This window comes from Canis lupus, chromosome 1 (genome assembly GCF_011100685.1).
Source record: "Canis lupus familiaris isolate Mischka breed German Shepherd chromosome 1, alternate assembly UU_Cfam_GSD_1.0, whole genome shotgun sequence".
NCBI classification, from domain to species: Eukaryota; Metazoa; Chordata; class Mammalia; order Carnivora; family Canidae; genus Canis; species Canis lupus.
Window position 1 is genome coordinate 82,532,838 of NC_049222.1, and position 18,337 is coordinate 82,551,174.

Genomic DNA, 18,337 nt, shown 5'->3' on the forward strand with positions numbered 1-18,337 from the left:
ATAAATAAATAAATAAATAAATAAATAAATAAATAAATAAATAACACATTACAAGTACTTAAACATTGTATCCTACTGTCTCATCCTGTGAGACCCTCTTTAAAGATCCCCCTGCAAAATCAGTCTGTATAACTAATTTTTAGACCTGAAAAAAGAGGTCATTCAAATGTATTATAGGTCTTCTCGCTGCTGAAGGTAACACCTAGGATAAAGGTAGATGAGAAATTCGTTTTTTTTAAATGTGAGGTGGAGATTGAGAGGTTAATGAGCTCAGTTATTGTTCTCAGAAAGCTCAGGGCCTCGAAGCTGACTGAAGCAGATAAGTAAGCAATTACAACGCAGAGTACCTTGAGGATGATAACTCAGGGTGAGGGTGAGTTGGGGGGTGACGGGGGAGAGTAAAGGTGGAAAGTCAGTGTCAAGAGAGGCATTCCAGAAGAATGAGCCATCAAAGTGAGTTCTGAAGTACCGATAGGACTGGCTAGCTAAACCAAGGTAGAAACAGCAAGAAGGAGACAATATGGCGTGTCAGAACTGTACGTTCTAGTGAACATAACCCTGAAGCTGGAGGCTTTGCCCTACGCCCACTCCATCTTTTATCACAACCTGAATTTAGCTCAGAAAGTCCAGGGGAAAAGGCCTCACATAGCCTATCATTGGTAGTGTGTGTTCGCCCAAGACTTATCAGGACTACAAGTGACTATATGGAGATAAAAGATATTCACAAGTCACAGCCAGTGGCCCAGGGTCAAACTGCAAGTAAAATGTGAAAGATAACTATACAGAGAAATGACCTTGCAAACACTTCCTTCTAGAATGAACAGTAGTTAAAAAGGAGGCAGTACAGTTGGCAGACAGCTCAGCATGATCAGCAGACTGGGGGAGGTCTCTTCATGGGAAAGTGTTCAAGAAAGTGCAGTCTTGATCAAGTTCCCTTTCAGGTGGAATTGAACTACATGCAATTGCAAGTAGTTCAATTCATTAAAGAATTAGTTTGCAATCATACACAAATGCCTTCTTGTAAAACATCCAATCATTAAGAATAAGACCAAGTGTTTCCTTCAACAACTACCAATTCCTCTTCCGTACTCCCTTCCCAGTGGCAAATTCCTTCCTTGGTGAGTCTCAGTGGTATTTCACATTGTTTTCCATATGTTTACACAAATCTAACATGCTAATGTTTAAATGAAAGCTGCTCGTCATTCCGATCCAGTTACTGGATCATGTTTTTGAACTTTGGTCCATCTGAAATGAACTCTCCAATTAGAACTTAAAAGAAGAAAAAAACTTAAAAAAATAGTTAAGCTAAAATCTTAAGAAGAAAATGAGTTTACATAGACTTTAAAAAATAGATTAACCTTGGTAGATTCTGAAAGAACTAATGACAAGATTTTTGTTTGTTAAAAACAAATAAACAAGCAAACACAGCCAAACAAACCAGAAACCAAGGACTATGGAGAGTTACCAGAACCACTGAGGGGCCATGCAATCAATGTGTGATGGAGAGTGTAGACTCTGGGCAGTGGGATAGATGAAACCAGTGATGGGGATTAAGGAGCACACATGTAATACTGGGTGATGTGTGGAAGTGCTGAATCACTATATTGTATGCCTACAACTAATATAACACTGTAGGTTAACTAACTAGAATTAAAAGAAAAAGTTTAAAAAAAAAAAATGAGTGTAGATTCTGTAGTCATACTGCCTAAGTTTGAATCCAGGTTCTACCACTTAACTGAAGGTGTGACCTTGGGCTAACACTTAACACTCTGTATCTTGAGTTTCCTTATCTTTAAAAGGAAAATAATGGAGCACCTGGCTGGCTCAGTCAGTAGAGCCTGCAACTCTTGATCTCAAGGTTATGCGTTCAAACCCCACGTGTGGCATACAGCTTCCTTAAAATAAATTTTTTAAAAAGAGCAATAGGGGCATCCTTTTAAAAAAGAGAGAGAAAGAGATCGGGTGCCTTGATGGCTCCGTGCATTAAGCATCTGCCTTCAGGTCATAATCTCAGGTCCTGGGATCGAGCCCCTTGACAGGCTCTCTGCTCAACAGGGAGCCTGCTTCTGACTCTCCCTCTGTGCTCTCCCCTCGCTCATTCTGTCTCTCTCAAATACATAAAATCTTTTTAAAAAAATAAGACAGAATAATAGCACTTACTTCATTAGGCTGTAAGTAGAAATAAGTGAGCTAATAAATATAAACCACTTAAAACAGTATCTGGCATGTTGTAACTACTCAGATACGCAGCCTTTCTTTTCAGTGTTACATTTTTCAGGATTTTCAAGAGGCAACAGCCTTAGGAGGGATGAAGTAGCCACTAATGATATCTTTTTTTCTTTTCTTTTTTTTTTTTTTAGTTCAAAATTCAGCAGTAAAATTAAATATGTCAATAGCTTATCAGAACTCAGTGGGCTGATCCCAATGGATTGTATCCATATTCCAGAGAGCATCATCAAGTAAGTCTGGATGGTTTCCAAGGTTTGGTAAGAAATACTGCATGTTTGGAGTAGGAGGTTGGAAAAGAACTCATTTCTGGAATACTGGGGAAATGACATTATCTTCTATTTAAAATGAATATTAAACATTTTTCAATAAATGGATAATTTTTCTCATAACCTATAGAGAACCATTCTGTTCTTCACGTAATCTTCTCTTGGGGTTCTTGATTATTGCTCATTCCACTTTGAATGAGCTACTATTTGGGGGACATCATGAAGTTAATCAGTGCACCTGTCACCTGTGTCTCCCACTCTCACAGACACGGGAGGGTCTGAGGCTAGCTTTGCTTTCTTTGTTGTCTTATAGAAAAGAATTTACCCACATGACCCTAGGAAAAGAGGGAGGGGGGCTACTTTTCTCTGTTCTCTTCTAAATCCTTTTTCTTCACGGTTCCCTTCAGGTGAAAGGTAAGGCAGAGTGGTAGGTGATGTGGTTAGGGATGGCCCTCTCATCAGGACCAGGTAATGTAGCAGCAGCCCATGAGGAGCAAGCATGGAGAGGAAAGGTGTCTGGATCATGCTGCAAAAATAATGAGTAGCAGTTAGCACCCACCACTTGGAGCTGAGACGTAAAAACATGGATACCAACAAATGAATCCTCCTGTTTGGTTCACTGTTGTAGAGAACCATTGTTGTCTGTGGATCGTGCTTTTCTTCCACTGTGTCTAATTCACTTGTCTTTTTTTTTTTTTCACTTGATTAGAAATGGGAGGAATTTAACCATTTATCTCAAAGAGAACAGACAAGGATACCTCATCTTCTTCCATAAGATGGATATCAAAATGGACCTTTCAATTTGGACTTCCAAAAAGAGAGTCCCTTTACCAAAGGAAAAAAATAAAGGCAAAGAAACTTGAAGGATAGGACTCATGTTTGGCGACAATGCTGTGTCAGGCCTAAAAGTGCTCTATTTATATCATGTGTTTAATCTCCCCAGTAAACTCTCATCTACAGATCAGGGAGGCTAACAATAAAGAAAAGTTACTTATGCAAAGTGTAAGTAAGAGCAAGGAGGAGATGGAACTAGATTTTGGACCCAGGTCAGCCTGGCATCAGAATTCCCATGCCCTTTTCTAGTGGTTTCCTTGACCTCCCTTAAAGTATCTATCTGAAGTCAAAGGTCAGGAACAGAGGCATTTGGTTTTCCTTGTGCTGATACAAGGTGAACACAGGACCGTGATTTGGCTTAGAACGTCCAGTGGGTTCAGCTGAATCAAGCAGTGTTCACATAATCCTAATGATAGCTTTGATCCTCATGAGTTTATGGCATTCCCACACCCAGCAAACCTCACAGCTTTGTCCTGTTGACACGAAAAGGTACATCCCCATCTCCAAAGCCACTCTTATTCTTTAAATAAAAAAAGTAACTGGAGGGGCACCTGGGTGGCTCAGTCGGTTAAGCATCTGACTCTTGATCTCAGCTCAGGTCTTCATCTCAGGGTCATGAGGAGGAAAAAAAAGTAACTAGAGTATGCACCCCCGTTAATGTTGTCTCCATTTGCAAACCATGACCAGCACATTCTCTGTTCAAGTGGAAAGGGCAATTACTAGGTAAATTTAGTAATGCTTCCGTGGTGTGGCAGTTGGAAAGACAGAAGAGAATGGGTTTTGGAGACTTAGTATTAGACTTGAACCTTCCTACCAGCCCCCAGTGTCTCTAAAACTTCAGGCAACCTATTAAAACCCCCCACGTCTCTCAGCTACAGCACCCAGAAAGTGGAGAAGTAGGGGAAAATTCATAGAAAGATTCAGAGGATTGAATGAAAATGTGCATAATGCCTTCAGGAAGCCTCCCAGCCTGGGCTGGCAATCCAGAATGTTATTTATTATACTCATGTTAATAGTATAACATGAGTCTCTCATGTTATGTTAGAGACTTATTATCATATGGGACATTTAAATGAGAAGTTAAATACCTCCAAGGCACTTTTCATTCATTGACACCCATCATTTTTCAAAGGCTCCCATTCAGGAGAAGTTTCATCAGGGAGAAATGTTCCATTTGGAAAAAATTGACAATAATCCATGTCCTCACCGTGTGTCCATGTTTTCTCCTGTCTTGCACAATCCATCTCCTCTGGATGTCCTTTCTACCACTTCTATTCTTTCTATTCATTTTCAGGTTATGCCATTTTCAAATTGATATAAGCCATAGCTCCCTCCTGTTACTGAATAACATTTAGAGAGTCTGGTCTCAGCCAATCCCAAGACCAGTATTCAGCTGGGATGGAACCTGTCATCAAAGGGCTTAAATTAAAAAAAAAAAAAAAAAAAAAAAAAAAAGATGCCCAATCTGGAATCAGATTTATCATTACTGATTACAGTCAATTCTTGTTATTTGTAGCAGTGATGTTCTAGAACCCTGAGTGGCGAATACCAAGCCGTTGTTCCTAGGGGAAATATGGAGCTAATTAAGTTCCTGCAAGTGTCTGGTTAATTTTCATTAGCCAATTAATACATAACTTTGTTCTATGTGTGTTTCTGTTTAAAGACACTTTATTTGATGTATATTGTTGATTCGCTAACATTGAATTCACGGCCAGTGGCATCATAACTCCTGCCTAAACAAAGCTTCTGTAACACATGCACATTCGCACATTTTCCCATAAGGCACCTCACAGCCTGCCTGTGCGTAGGAGCACCAGCCAGAACATAAGAACTATGCCAAGAGGTCATTTCAAATGGTGAAATCACCGAACAAAAAACACAAAAACAAGGAAAACATGGAGCTAAATAGACTGCAAATGGGACGCCTGCTGACAGCAGGAGAGACTTGTCTTGTTCAACCTTAACTGGGAACATGCCCATCGGGTGACTCAAATTTCTTGCCACTCAGTGAAAGTCAGCAAGTGACCATGAAAAGTGCCATGGGTATTGATTCTGGGGTTAGAAATAAACGTTTAATAAGTAGGCAAATTGGCAAACACAGATTCTGCAAATAATGAGGATTGGCTGTATATACTTGATTATATCAAAGTAAAGTTTAAGTTTTCTCCCAAAAGAGAATTTTATTATTCTGGGGGTGGGAGTGGGGGGTGGGGGATAGGCTTTTTCTCTCAAGTCTTGACTGTTCTTTAAACCATATACCTGTCATTTTCTCCATCTGTTTGCTCATTTTCCTCATGGCATTCGCTTTTTGTCTCGTAAGGTACGATGAAGAGAGATCTTATAAGAGAAGTGTGAGGTAAAATCTCCTGAGCTACAATTCATGCTGGATCCTGTGTGTGTGTGCTCCAGTGTCTTACTCGTGGGTGACCTCAACATGCTACCTGAGTGAGAGGTCGTTCTATCAGTCCCTTGTCGTATACCATTCTGGGTCTTTGTCTTGTGTGTAAAGCTGTTGAGGTCAGCCTGTTCGGCAACCGAAACCCACTAAACCAGATACACCCTTGACTTGGCCCAGGCTGCAAGCTAGCTCTCACTGTACCCAACAGACTGATGTGGATGTTTTCAGCTTTATTCAGCCAGCATGTTTCTGATCTTCTTGCAACTTGTATATCTTACCTTCGTGAAAGAATTTGCAAAGTAAACGTACAGAAACACCAAATGGGAGGAAATGGCACCATGTCTATAATTGAAGGAGCGTGTCTCAGTGCTCCCAAGGATGGTTTTTAAACGCACATATGCTCCACTTATGTTTGGCTCCGCTTTGCTGGGTGACTGTCTCACGCTGTGCTTGCTTCTTTTTTGTTTCTTTTCTACACCGATAATTTTTGCTCATGCAGACTGGATGAAGAGCTGAGGGAAGCATCAGAAGCAGCTAAGTAAGACTTGGTTTTCATTCAGCAGCTGGCGTGATGTTGGCTTGCATTTCAGGAATGAATTGGGAGAACCTGCATGCCTGGTGTTTTATTCTTGCATCCTGATAATAACACTGCACCTTAGATATTCCCTTTGTCCCATGATAGATTTCTGGTATTCATTCTACAGTCCATTTTACCCTGTGATCTTGGTTATCTTAAGGAATGCATTTGTTACTATTGTTTAATTTTTTTTTTTAATGCATACTGTTTTAGCCACCACAGCCCAGGAACACATCACAGGCATTGCCAATAGCATAACATCCAGATGATTGTTAGATATTTTGATGCAACAAAAGCTTACTAATTCATACTAATGGAGAGAAGTGATGACAAGTTGAAACTTGGAATATTTTTGTAGAATCAATTTCATGACTTTCCGAGGTTTTTTTAAACACATTATTTAGTGACTTAGAAATATTGCTTAATGAAATAATGCTTCTGAGCTTTTTGGATGAATAGAAAAAGAATCATTAGTCACTATTATTAAAGGATAATTTTCAAAAAAGCAAAATCTTAACTTTAATACAAATATAAAATGAATACATGCCAGTAATTTTATTCAATTAATTACTTAATGAAGGAACCAGTAAAGTGTTAAAACCAGTTCAAAGAACATTTGCGAAGCTAGATTTCATTTGGTAATTTATCAAGGAATGTTAGGATAAATGGATCAATGCCCGACAGGGCAATAAACTGTAACCTAGGATAAACTTCTCCATTGGGCAGAAACTATTTGCATCTCTGTTCAACAAAAATGTACAAGTTAACCTCTTTCCCCAAAGAGTTGTAAAATAGCCCATCAATAGAAAGTCAACTCAGCATTGCTTTGAAAGAACATTCAGTAATTGCCTTTTCTTATTTCCAAGTTCAAAAACTGATTTTCCTGACACTATATGTCAAATATAGACAAGTACTATTTGGAATGTGTATTATATTAAAGCTTCTCCATTTCAAATGTTGCTTACACTGTTAATTTCTATGACTAGTTCCCATTTTAATAGATACTGCAAAAGCAGAAACCCGGGCAATGTCCAAACAGCTATAAATTTCTGAATAAATAAGTTATTTTTTTCTGTATAGGTGTAAATGCCAATTCCTCCTGAGAATAATCTATTGAGATTTTTTTTTCTACAGCACATTTTTATTGTAGGTAATCTGTAGAATTATTTACCCATAGGGTGGATGTTTTGGATTAAAATTCAAGGAAGAAGACCATCTGGCTGTCTCAGTTGGAAGAGAATGTGACTCTTCATCTCAGGGTCATGAGTTCAAGCCCCACATTGGGCATAGAGCTCACTTAAAAAAAAAAGACATTAATTAATTAATTTGAGAAAAGATTTTTGCCTTAGAAATATTAGCATTAGTATAGTTTGGTGTTGCAATATTCCTGTCTTTTTTTCAGTTTTCTTTCAAGATAACTGTCACCCCTTTACACTAACAATACTCAAAAAAGTATTTACATTTCTACTCTAACAGAATCCTCTTAGTCTCAAACTCAACTGAGACAAACCAGAATTTGGAAAAGAAAGGAAGATCTTAGGAACCAAGAAACCAGATGTTTGCGTAATGTGCCCCGTTGGCATTTATCTGTACTCAATTTGCATCATGTCATGAGATTCCCCAGAGACAGAAAGAGCAATGATTTTCTCTTTCAGATAATTCCCGCCCCCCCCCCAGAATAGCATATTTATAAAATTAAGGAGGTGTTTTCCAGACAAAAGGTTGAGGGGAAGGAAATCAATAATTTTTACCCATTGTAAAGCCATATTGCCATGTACTTTCATTAGTACCATAAAATCTTGCCTCCTGCAGTAAAATTTCCCTCCCTCCATATTTCTGCCCTTCCTGCTTAGCTATCCAGTAAAACAGTTATCATTTTGGGTTTATTGTGTAGCTCTTTTTCCCTCTCCAATTTTTCCGTCCCTTCAGACTCCCTCCCCAGCTATCTACATGGTCTCAGATGGTCCTGAGATGACTTGATCTTCTTCCTGAAGGAAGCACCAAGCATGCCCAGCACACAGTAGATGCTCAGTAAATTTCTGCTGCATAAATTGACAAATGTGCATAAAATTAAGTTCATCACTGTGGAGCAGTGAGTCTCAGACTTCACTGTACATCAGAATCACCTGGAGCCCTTTGAAACACAGCAACCTGGGCCTCACCCCAGAGCCTCTGATTCAGCGGGCCCAAGAATCTGTAACTCTAACCCACTCCAGTGATGCCAATGCTGCCCATCTTAGGGTCACACTCTGAGAATCACCACCTTAAAGGAAATGCCTGAATAAAATTAACCAGATTTGTCTTAGGAGTCTGTGCTCTTCCTTTGGATTCAGGGGATAAGCTACTCGTCTGAATTCACCTCCAACTGATTCTACTTCTTTTGAAGGTGACATGACATGTGTGAGAAGTGGAAATATATTTGCACAAGTGAAAATGTAAGGGAAAAGAATTTTACTCTGTTGGCCCCACAGATGATTGAAATAACTCTAAGTCTTACCATTTCAGAATACTAACTACATCTCCTTAACTACCTTTTGGCCTCTGAAGTGGCTCCCAAATCCTTGGACAGACTATATATGATGATTTGGGGTTCAGAAAGCATGGTATGGCTAGGTTCTAGAAGCCAGGTAACCCAGACCCACCCTATGCTTCCACATGAACTTTATTAGAAAGCTTCAGGCTGGTTCTAACTTAAGGCAAACATATACCTTGCGAGGGAACAAAACCTATCTGTTGTTTTGCTTTATTTTCAAACATTCTCCTACTCACACACCTCTTCTTAATTGACTTTCACAAAGTGATTTCTTCAGCCTGTGTTTATGTTTTCCTTAAAACTTGACATCCGTTCAGGAAGGAAAATATTAGCAAAGGACTAGTTGTATGTAGAAAGCCATTCTCATTTTGAAAATGGTAAAGAATCCACCAGTTGTCTTCAGGGTAACAGGATTAAATGGATTGCAAATTGCTGTTTCCATTGGAAGGATTATGCAAAGTTAAAAAAACAGAAAAGCTAGATTCGGAAAAATGCCCTTTCTTGATGCCATTCCGGCTTTGCTAGGTTTTTCTAGCATACTGTCAACACTTGCTTGACTGTCCTTGTTCACTCAAGTTGCCAAATATCCTCCATAAAAACCACCAGTGAGAAGGGTGGATGGGGAGGAGGGAAGCCCTCTGTCCTTCCCAGTGAGATAGCCTTCCGCCATCTCAACAAAATGCCTAATGTTAATAACTGAACCTGTTATGTTCAAACAGATATATTAGCTTATGAAACAAATCATATTATGAAAAGAACTCTTTCATTTAAATAGATCCATAGAGGAGCTCCTGGGTGGCTCAATCAGTTGAGCATCTAACTCTTGGTTTTGGCTCAGGTCATAATCTTAGCATCCTGAGGCTCCATGCTGAGCTTGGACTCTTCTTGAGATTCTTTCCCCACCATTCCCTCCTTCCTCCCTCCCTCCTCTGCTCTTTTCCCCTGCTCCCATGCTCTCTCTCTCAAATAAATAAATAAATAAATAAATAAATAAATAAATAAATAAAATCTTTTAAAATAAAAAAGATCATAAAAATTTCTTTAAATAGTTTGTCAATAATAAAATATGACCAGAGGGGAGAAAGTAAAAGTTGAAATGTACTATTTATCAGAAAATATAAAGCACATGCAAAATTTGCTTACAGAGGAATCCCACCAATAAGGAATATCATAATCAGCTAATATTACAGCAAAAGCATAAACGTGTGCATACATCATGACAAAACTTTTATTTCTTTATTTCATATGGTTACATTTTTCTTTCTGGACACAGTTTAGGTTAATCTTAGAAATCACTCCTATTACCTGAACACAGCTCAGCCTTAAGTATCCTGTAATAAGGAAAGCTGACACTGGCATTTTTTTCTTTTAGTCTCTAGGACAATCCTCATTCTTGTGCAAGCTGAAAGTTAACTGTGTTCATGTACATATAAAATTAGGCTGCTTGAGAGGAATTGTCCTTGGTGTATAACATATGTTATTTGGGTTACAAATAAAAATTTGTAGTATCATGATCTCTAAATATGATAGATTGAAAAGCCAGGAAACAGTAACAAGACCAGAAGAGACTACTGGAGCTGTTTGGAATTTCAATCTTCCTTTTTAAACTTTTAAATCATGAGCAGTGACTATGTTTCAAAACTGATGGTAAAAGAATCAGGCATAGATGTGTTCCATATTAGCAATGAGACATCAAACGGTTTTAAATGCAGGTGTCTGTTGTCCTTACAAAGTGGTAACAGTGGAGAAAATGTTTACTTGCTTCCTTTTTTTTTCCCCTTGCACTCAGAACTAGCTGCCTTTACAATGATCCAGAAATGTCTTCCATGGAGAAGGAGTAAGAATTCACCATCATAACATCTATGTGGTTACCTATAGCATTGTAATGGATGGGCTCTAAAAGAAAACAAAAATACATCAAGGATTGGGTAAACTCTGTTCAGATGTTCAGCTTTCAGGTTTTCTATTTCTCAAATCAGAACCTTAAAAGACAAATGTGCCAACTTAACACCCACCATCTCTTTCATGATCACTATTACATTCCCTGAGGAAACTTTAAGTCTACTTGGCATTTCATTTTCCAATAAAAAAATGAACAGAAAATGAATATTAGAGCCAGATGTAGGAGCATTTGGGCAGGAGGAATGCAACTCTGCTTTCTGAATTACATCATCTATTTTAATTAGTGAAGTTGGCAGTTACATTTGAACTTAATATTTCGGTGGATGGGGGAGAAGATGTCCTTGTTTTAAAAATCCCAAGAGGCAAGAGTCTGGATGGAACTTTAGGAATGAGCTAGTCTATCTGGCCTCATCCTCTGTGAGTAACAGAAGTCAAACACGTAGTGAGTGCTCAGCATGTACCAATTCCATGTGAAAAGCCTCATGCACATTATCTGATTTTTATCCTCAGAATCAGCCTATGAGGTACGGAAAGAGTGGCATAGACAGAAAGAGTGTCTGACCAGTCCAGAAGTTTTACAGTTGTAAAAATGTCCCAGAGCTGGGATTTGAATCTGCAGTTCCTGGCCAATGGTTTTGAAATCAGAGAGGTGGTCATAATTCTGGAATGGGTGTACAGCCTCTGATTTAACTTTGGTTAGACTAGGAGAGAACAAAATTAGTTCCCTAAGAGAACAGAGTTGATTGTCAGCCAAGTCAGTTTCAGGGAATAAAGTGTGGTCACCCACATGCTCTCAGAGGGAACCTGGCCACCCAGCTGAGAGCTCCTAATCTGATTTGAGTTGTGGAGAATTTAACCCTGTCCCTTCAGGGAATCCAAGAGGGGCCAAGATGGGATGTAAATGTGTCGGCTATTGTCACGTTTTGCTCTCTTTGGACCTCCTTGCCCTCAAAGTCCGAAGCAAGGATGGAAAATCATGGTCCAGCAGTTCTGTGGGTGCCATGATGAACTTACAGTTTAAGGAAATTTATGGACAACCCCAGAGAGAAAGCCCTCACGAAAAGAGTAAAGAACAAGGGCTGTAAGGGGACCTCTGGAAATCACAGAGCCCTTTCTCTGAAGGTTTCACTTGCCCCACCTCTTTGAGATGAAGGCAACAATTGCTTCAAGCAAATAGCCACATGGATATTCTGCAAGGCAAAAACTGAGAGCCTCAGGCCACCTGCATTCCTTCTGCACATCTCGCCTCCCTCAGCAAAACAGCGCCGGCTAGAGCAGAGTCGCAGGCCCGCAGCTCACGAGTGCGTGGCGGGGTTGCCAGTGCCCACGGCTGCAACATCTGCGGGCTTACCCACTCCTCGGCGTGTCTTGTCTGTTTGGCTCCTTGTGTGTATGTAGGGCTCATTGGGTTGGGGGAAAGGGCCAAGCACTGCTTTACGTTTGGATTCATTGCAGGGCTGAGCACGGGGGAGGGAGGGATGCCGCAAAGGATAATGCTACTTCCCACTTCTAGAACATTCTTCACCATGCCTTGTCTTTCCCAAGCCCTTACCGCGCACCTGATCCCAGCGCAAAGGACGCGATCCAGGCTGAGGGGCCAGAGTGGCCAAGAAGTTCTTACGCTGACTTCTAGCCCTGGATTCCTGGCTTTCATTAGTATAAGATTAAGGGGCTTCGTTTACCTTTGGCTCCAGTGCGGAAGCATTTTACACCTTCTGTAGCTAGTTTAGAATGGATCACCTGCAACGGCTGTTTCAAGGAGCTCATTCAAGCCAAGAATAAAATGCAATGTGCGCCTCTCCTTTTCCTTAGAGAAAGAAGGGGAAGTTGTGCCTATCCCTGCCTTCTTCCTACATAAAACACAAGAGTTTATATCCATCATTAAACAGTTATCGTCAGATATGTTTAAGGAACCTCATTTAACACGTGAGAAGCCAAAATGGCCTGTAGTTTCTATGTCTCACTGGAAAGTTGCATATAGAAATTTCAGCCCATGTGCCCAAAGGTGAGGGATATTCCTTTTGTATTGTAATTCTGATTCAAAGTAAATTTTCCCCCAAAACTGTACTATTTTAAAAGTATCTCCAGGTGCTTGTCTCCTTCACTTTCAAGTTTGGATTTTGTTTGTTCATGTCCTAAGGCTTGCATATGCTTTTAAAATATTTTTACATAAATAAAAAGTATATCCAATCTAGGGCATGTGGTACTATGTGGGGAGATTTAAATTAGCATTGCTGGTACTTCATTGGCCCCGCAGGACAACTGTCAGTTTTTACTCTTCAGTGTGGCTTTCTGTATTTACTTAAAAATCATCCACTTCTGACTATCCCTGGCTTCTTCCATAAACTGCATAGTTTCAGTGTTTCAGCTTTTTGTTTACCAAGAATTGAAGGGATACATTTCTAAAACCCTAGAAAGTTTACCAAAAAGTCATTATGGGGGTGCTCGGCTGGCTCAGTTAATGAAGCATGTGACCCTTGATCTTGGGGTTGTGAGTTTGAGCCCTACATTAGACATAGAAATTACTTAAAAATAAAATCTTTTAAAAAAAAAGTCAGTATGAAAAATGAGGTGTTTCAGAATAGGCATCCTGGTGTGTTTTGTCTGTTTTCAGATTTTTATCAGGGCCCATTTCAAAAAGATCCTGAGCTACTACTAGTATTCTACTACTACTAATGCTACCACTACTACTTACAATTGAAAACACTTGAGACTGAATCCTTAGCAAGCCTTGAGAGAGGTAGATTCTATTTTACTGATACAGATATAGAAATTTAGGCAAGGTAGGTAGCTCGGCCAATGCCCTGAGCTAATAGGTGGTAGACTTGAGGGCACTTCAAAAGAAAGATATTTCACTCCTGTAAACTAGATGGGCAAGCAGCAGTGTGGGTTACCAATGGCTTTATTTACAAAGTTGCCCCAAGGAGCCCCACCCCCAACCCCCCACCCCAGCTGCTATAGATCCGACAAGCAAAGCACAATGACCTGTGCACACGGAAGGGCCAGGAGGGCAGATCTAAGTGACATCCACAGATACTTCCTAAATTGCCTTTTTCAAATGGTGTTTTTCTTTGTTCGTGGCTGAAATTCTTTTGGGTTCTCTTCTCTGGCAGGTGCCAGGAATTTGTGGTAAGTTCACTAAAAGCCAGTAGAGAGAAAAAAGTTGCCCAAGGTCTTTGAATATTTTCTAGATGATTGGAAACCCACTAGACTTTCCTAAAAACAACCTTTTCTTAGGTTATAAGAATCCATCTCAATCAAATAGGCTAACTCATGTCAAGCAAATTCTTTGGCTCTAGTAATGTTGGGGTTTGTTTTTGTTTTGCCATCATTTCATTGTTGACCACATTCTTGCTATGTAGCACTTACCAGATGTTACTTATTTCAGGCAGATCGTGTATTTGCCCCACTGGGAAAGGTCATTTATTGGAAATAGGTAGAGCCCTTATTCCCAAAATGCAATAATGTTCCTTAATCCACTTCTGAAACAAGCCCTCATACATGTCTTTTGCCTCCCTAGATCATTTCAAGAGGCGTAAAATGCTTCCAGAAATAGTTTTGTAGGAAATAAACAGATTCCACATTTTAGAGAAAGCCCTGACAATGAGGGGGAAGGTTGTGACTTACCAGGTGTTTCTAGCAGAAGAAACTTGCATGATTGATTTTCAGTAAGTCCTTTGAGGAAAAAAAAAAAAGCGAACACCTGCCACTCCAAATCATCACTAAATATTTTGTATTCAGTTGTTCATATTTCTCATTGTTTTCTTCCTTTTTTTTTTTTTCCCTAAGCATTGACCTGAAGCTAAAAGGAAAGCCCTAGTTGGCCAAGTCGGAAGAAGAGGATATTTTTCTGCTTCGTGTTTCTGCTGAAGCGTATCTACCTGGAAGAAACAGGGCTGATAATACTTTGTTTCCATTTTGCACTACCTGGTGCCATTCTAAATTTCTAAGGGGAAAAACAGTAAGGGAATTTGTTTACTCTTCACATATTTTATGAAATCGTGTGTATTTTCCTATTTTGCCAATTACGTGCCTCAAAGATTTTAGTTGAACCTTAGCAAGAAAAGAGGACCTTCCATTTCAACGTTTTGTTAACCCTTGGTGCAGTGGTATCTCATCTCTTAGACTGGTGTTGACCAATCAGATACCTTCCATCAACTATTAATCATGAGTGGGTTCATTTCCAAAGATTAGCTGGATTTCTCCTGGGTGATTGCTTTAGATTTAAAACACCCAGGGCTCAACACTCCCTAGGCAAGCTGTCCCCTGTGTAACTCTGCCTTTAAAACCCTAGGCTTTGCTTAGCACAGATGTAAGCCAGACACAGGTGGGAATCCACCATCAGCTGAGCATGCCCACTTCGCTCTTGTCCACGTGAATTGTCTCTAACATCTCAAAGAGAAGCCAGGTTTTCTAAATCACATCGGTTTTATTTGTCACATTAGGTGTCGCGTTTTCTGGGAATTGGTCTTTCTAAAAATCATTATTTCTCCAGTGATTGTTGAAGACTTCCACGCTGATAAAGTTAAGGATCCATGTTGGCATTTTTTGGTAACTGTCTGCACTTTGCACTGTCAACTTAGTTCAAAATGTTAAATTTTAGGGGCCAAGGATTCAAGTGTAAGGTGGTCCACTCAGAAATTCATTATTTGGTAACCTTCATTTTTCTAAAGCTCTCCCTCACATGTGTTGTAAAAAGTAATCTGCCTTCAATCACTTTAACTTGATCAGAGGTTTAAAATTACATATGAGTGTGTACTATCATTTGCAAAAATCTGTGTAGTCTTCATATGCCCTTTAAAATTCCAACATGATTTCAAATCTGTGGGCCTCTAGCAGAGTGGTTGGCAAAGCAATGGCCAAATTTAGCACACCACCTGTTTTCACATGGCCTTCTCCTTAAGAATGGCTTTCACATTTGGTTCGAAAAAGATTTTTTTAATGTTTCACGACACACGGAAATTATTCAAATCTCAGTATCGGTAAATAAAGTTTTGTTGAAACATGGCCATACACGTTGGTTTACAAACTCTCCGTGGCCACTTGTGCACAGCAACAGCAGAGGTGAACAATTGCCAACAGACCACGTGGCCTACAAAGCCTAAAATGTTTACTCTCTTTATAGAGAAAGTTTGCTGGGCCCTGCCTCCTCCAGCGCACTCACTTTCCTCCCCTTTCCCATTTGGATTTGCATGTTAGTTTCTGTAACAGAATATATAAGTAAGCCTGCAAACCAATCTATTCTTTTAAAAGAAAATTTTGACATCCACAGTCAGTAAAGTAAATAGCCTGCTAAAAAGACATGTAGTCCTGGCCACAAAAGCGTGGCTCAGGGTTTGTTTACATGACCTCAACTGAAGCTTGCTTAGGAGGCTTTTGGGCTGTTTACAGGTGTTGTCGAGGTCCTGAACTTACTTTGGGGACCATTCTTATTTCCTGGTATCACCTGTTTCTAATAAGCTAGCAACAGTAAAAATGTAGTGGACACCAGGATTTCACCATAGGCGTAGGGTGGTAACCACATCTTGGAGAGCTGCCTGGGGAACTTGGGTCCTGGGTGTTCTGAGCTTGAAACACCTTAAGGTAGACCTCTTTGTACAGGTGACTGAATTTTGCTGACCTCATTCACTTCCTGTCTCCCACTCACCTTCCAGATATGCTCTCAGACACCCAGGTCAGCGCCCTTTCCTCCATCAGCCATAGTTAACCAAGATCCTCCTCTGTCCCTTTCAACCGAGCATCTTGATGAACTGTGTTCTTTTGGGTCCCCTCCCTCTTAATATCTGTTTTGTCCAACAGATAAACCCTAGATCATACCCTCTCTCTCAGCCCAGCTCCACCTTTGGAAGCCCGAATTATGCCTCTCCCAGAGCTTAGTGTTGACATAAGACCAGTGACCTAATATTCCGTTGGTTCACCCATTGACCACTGTTGCTGTGGCACAGTTATTAACAATGCTCCCTTTTTGCTCAGCCGTGTCCCATCTTGGAAAATGAATTAAATGGTTCCCCCCAAGCCACAGGAAGGAATGAAGAAATCAGTGTTGTGTTTAGTTGGTGCAAGCCAGAGGACATAGAGCTACTGATAGAGAAATCCTATTAGATTCAGCCGGATACGGCAACAATCTTGCCTTTCACATTTCCCTTGAGCTTGTCTAGCCTGTTCACAGAAAACAACTCAGGTGGTGTCCGTTTGAAGCTTCATCTTCAATTTCAATGGAAATTATGAGCCTTTCTCCCAGTCATTGATTTTGTTTGGGCTGTTCTGTGGGCTGCACAACCATTCTGATAGGCATCTGCTATTTTATTATCTTAAAAAGATAAATTAATGTAACTGCACGTACTAGAGAAAAGCCACTATGTAAATTCAGTCCACGTAAATAGAATTCTAGAAGAATCCTGAAAAAATAATCCCTCAGCAGATAGGTAGACAGATGTAAACATTCACATCAATAGCTATCTAGCTCTTGCATTGTGAACATTCTTGCTTTGGTTCTGACTTCTGGGGATGCTTTTACACTTTTCCTGTAGGTTTGTAGTTAAGGGCACCAGGGGGTCCCGGGATAAAGTCTTGTTTTGCCAAAGTGGCAGCCGCTCTTTGCTTAGCTCCATTAAGAAAGACCACAAATCTACATAGAAGATACCATCAAGGAGTGAAAAGGTTTTTTTGAGGACAATAGCGAGGTATCGAAGAAAACCTGAAGTTCCTTATTGAAGCCATGCAATGTTTTGTGGGGTTACCTTCTAAGATACACATGTGTGAAGAAGTCACTACTCTAAGCTTTTGTGTTATTAAGATGTCATTTTAAGTATTTGGTTATGGCACTGCGTTCGCAACTCATCTAGTCATAATGCCTCAGCAGTAGTTTGCTCCCTTAGAAACATTTAGATGTGCACAAACTAATCTTTTATATATTTAAAAGTTTTTCTACCATGTATTAGATTGCTCAGAATAAAGTATCTATTAGACTGTTTTGGTAAATAATTTCTCTCTAAATAGCGTGGATTAATAATATAAAGATATGTAACAACACCATATAAAATATATATATATAGCCTCTCTGTTATAATTCAGAAATAAAAATTGATTCCACAAGTCATGGGCTTTCTTTTCTCCGTGTCACTGAGAATCTTTCTGTAGCTTCACTTCTGCAGAAGACTTATGTGGATGTCAGTGTAGCTTGGCACTTGGTACTTGAGGACAATACTACTTTTGGCTTTTGTGGTTACTTGATTTTTATCCACTTCTCCTTTCTCTGTCCTTTGCCTTTTGGGGGCATGTGTTTACTTTAAAATCAAAATACATTAGATGGCATTTTATTTTTAATTTTGGGTTCCCCCCAACCACCACCACTTGTACAGCCTTCAGGCAAAATCAGACTTGGGAATTAACCCCTGTGCTGAAAAGAAAAGAAAAGAAAAGAAAAGAAAAGAAAAGAAAAGAAAGAAAAAAAAGAAAAGAAAAGAAAAAGGAAAAAATCTAATAAATCTGTATCTCTGCCTCTCCAAAAGTAGTTTGAGTAATCAAATGGGCAACTGCTCTACAGAAAGCAAGGCATTGCATGTTCTCACGATCTAGGTATGAGTCCTGGTACCCAA

The 18,337-nt window shown here is 39.7% G+C and overlaps 1 protein-coding gene across 8 annotated transcripts in view; it reads left to right on the forward strand.

Moving 5' to 3' along the window:
- The window catches only part of PRUNE2 (prune homolog 2 with BCH domain), a 256,556-nt gene extending 238,718 nt beyond the window's left edge, over nt 1-17,838 (forward strand). For 2 of the 8 annotated variants that reach the window (XM_038527042.1, XM_038527044.1), the window contains 5 exons: nt 2,361-2,459; nt 5,650-5,685; nt 6,227-6,265; nt 10,627-10,674; nt 14,529-17,838. In XM_038527042.1, coding sequence (XP_038382970.1) covers nt 2,361-2,459; nt 5,650-5,685; nt 6,227-6,265; nt 10,627-10,674; nt 14,529-14,559 — 253 coding nt within the window. In that variant the 3' untranslated portion in view covers nt 14,560-17,838. Of the gene's footprint in view, nt 1-2,360; nt 2,460-5,649; nt 5,686-6,226; nt 6,266-8,690; nt 9,705-10,626; nt 10,675-14,528 lie in introns of those variants that run through there. The other 6 variants (XM_038527045.1, XM_038527047.1, XM_038527046.1 and 3 more) reach the window with 5 other exon arrangements.
- The last annotated feature ends 499 nt before the right edge of the window (nt 17,839-18,337 follow it).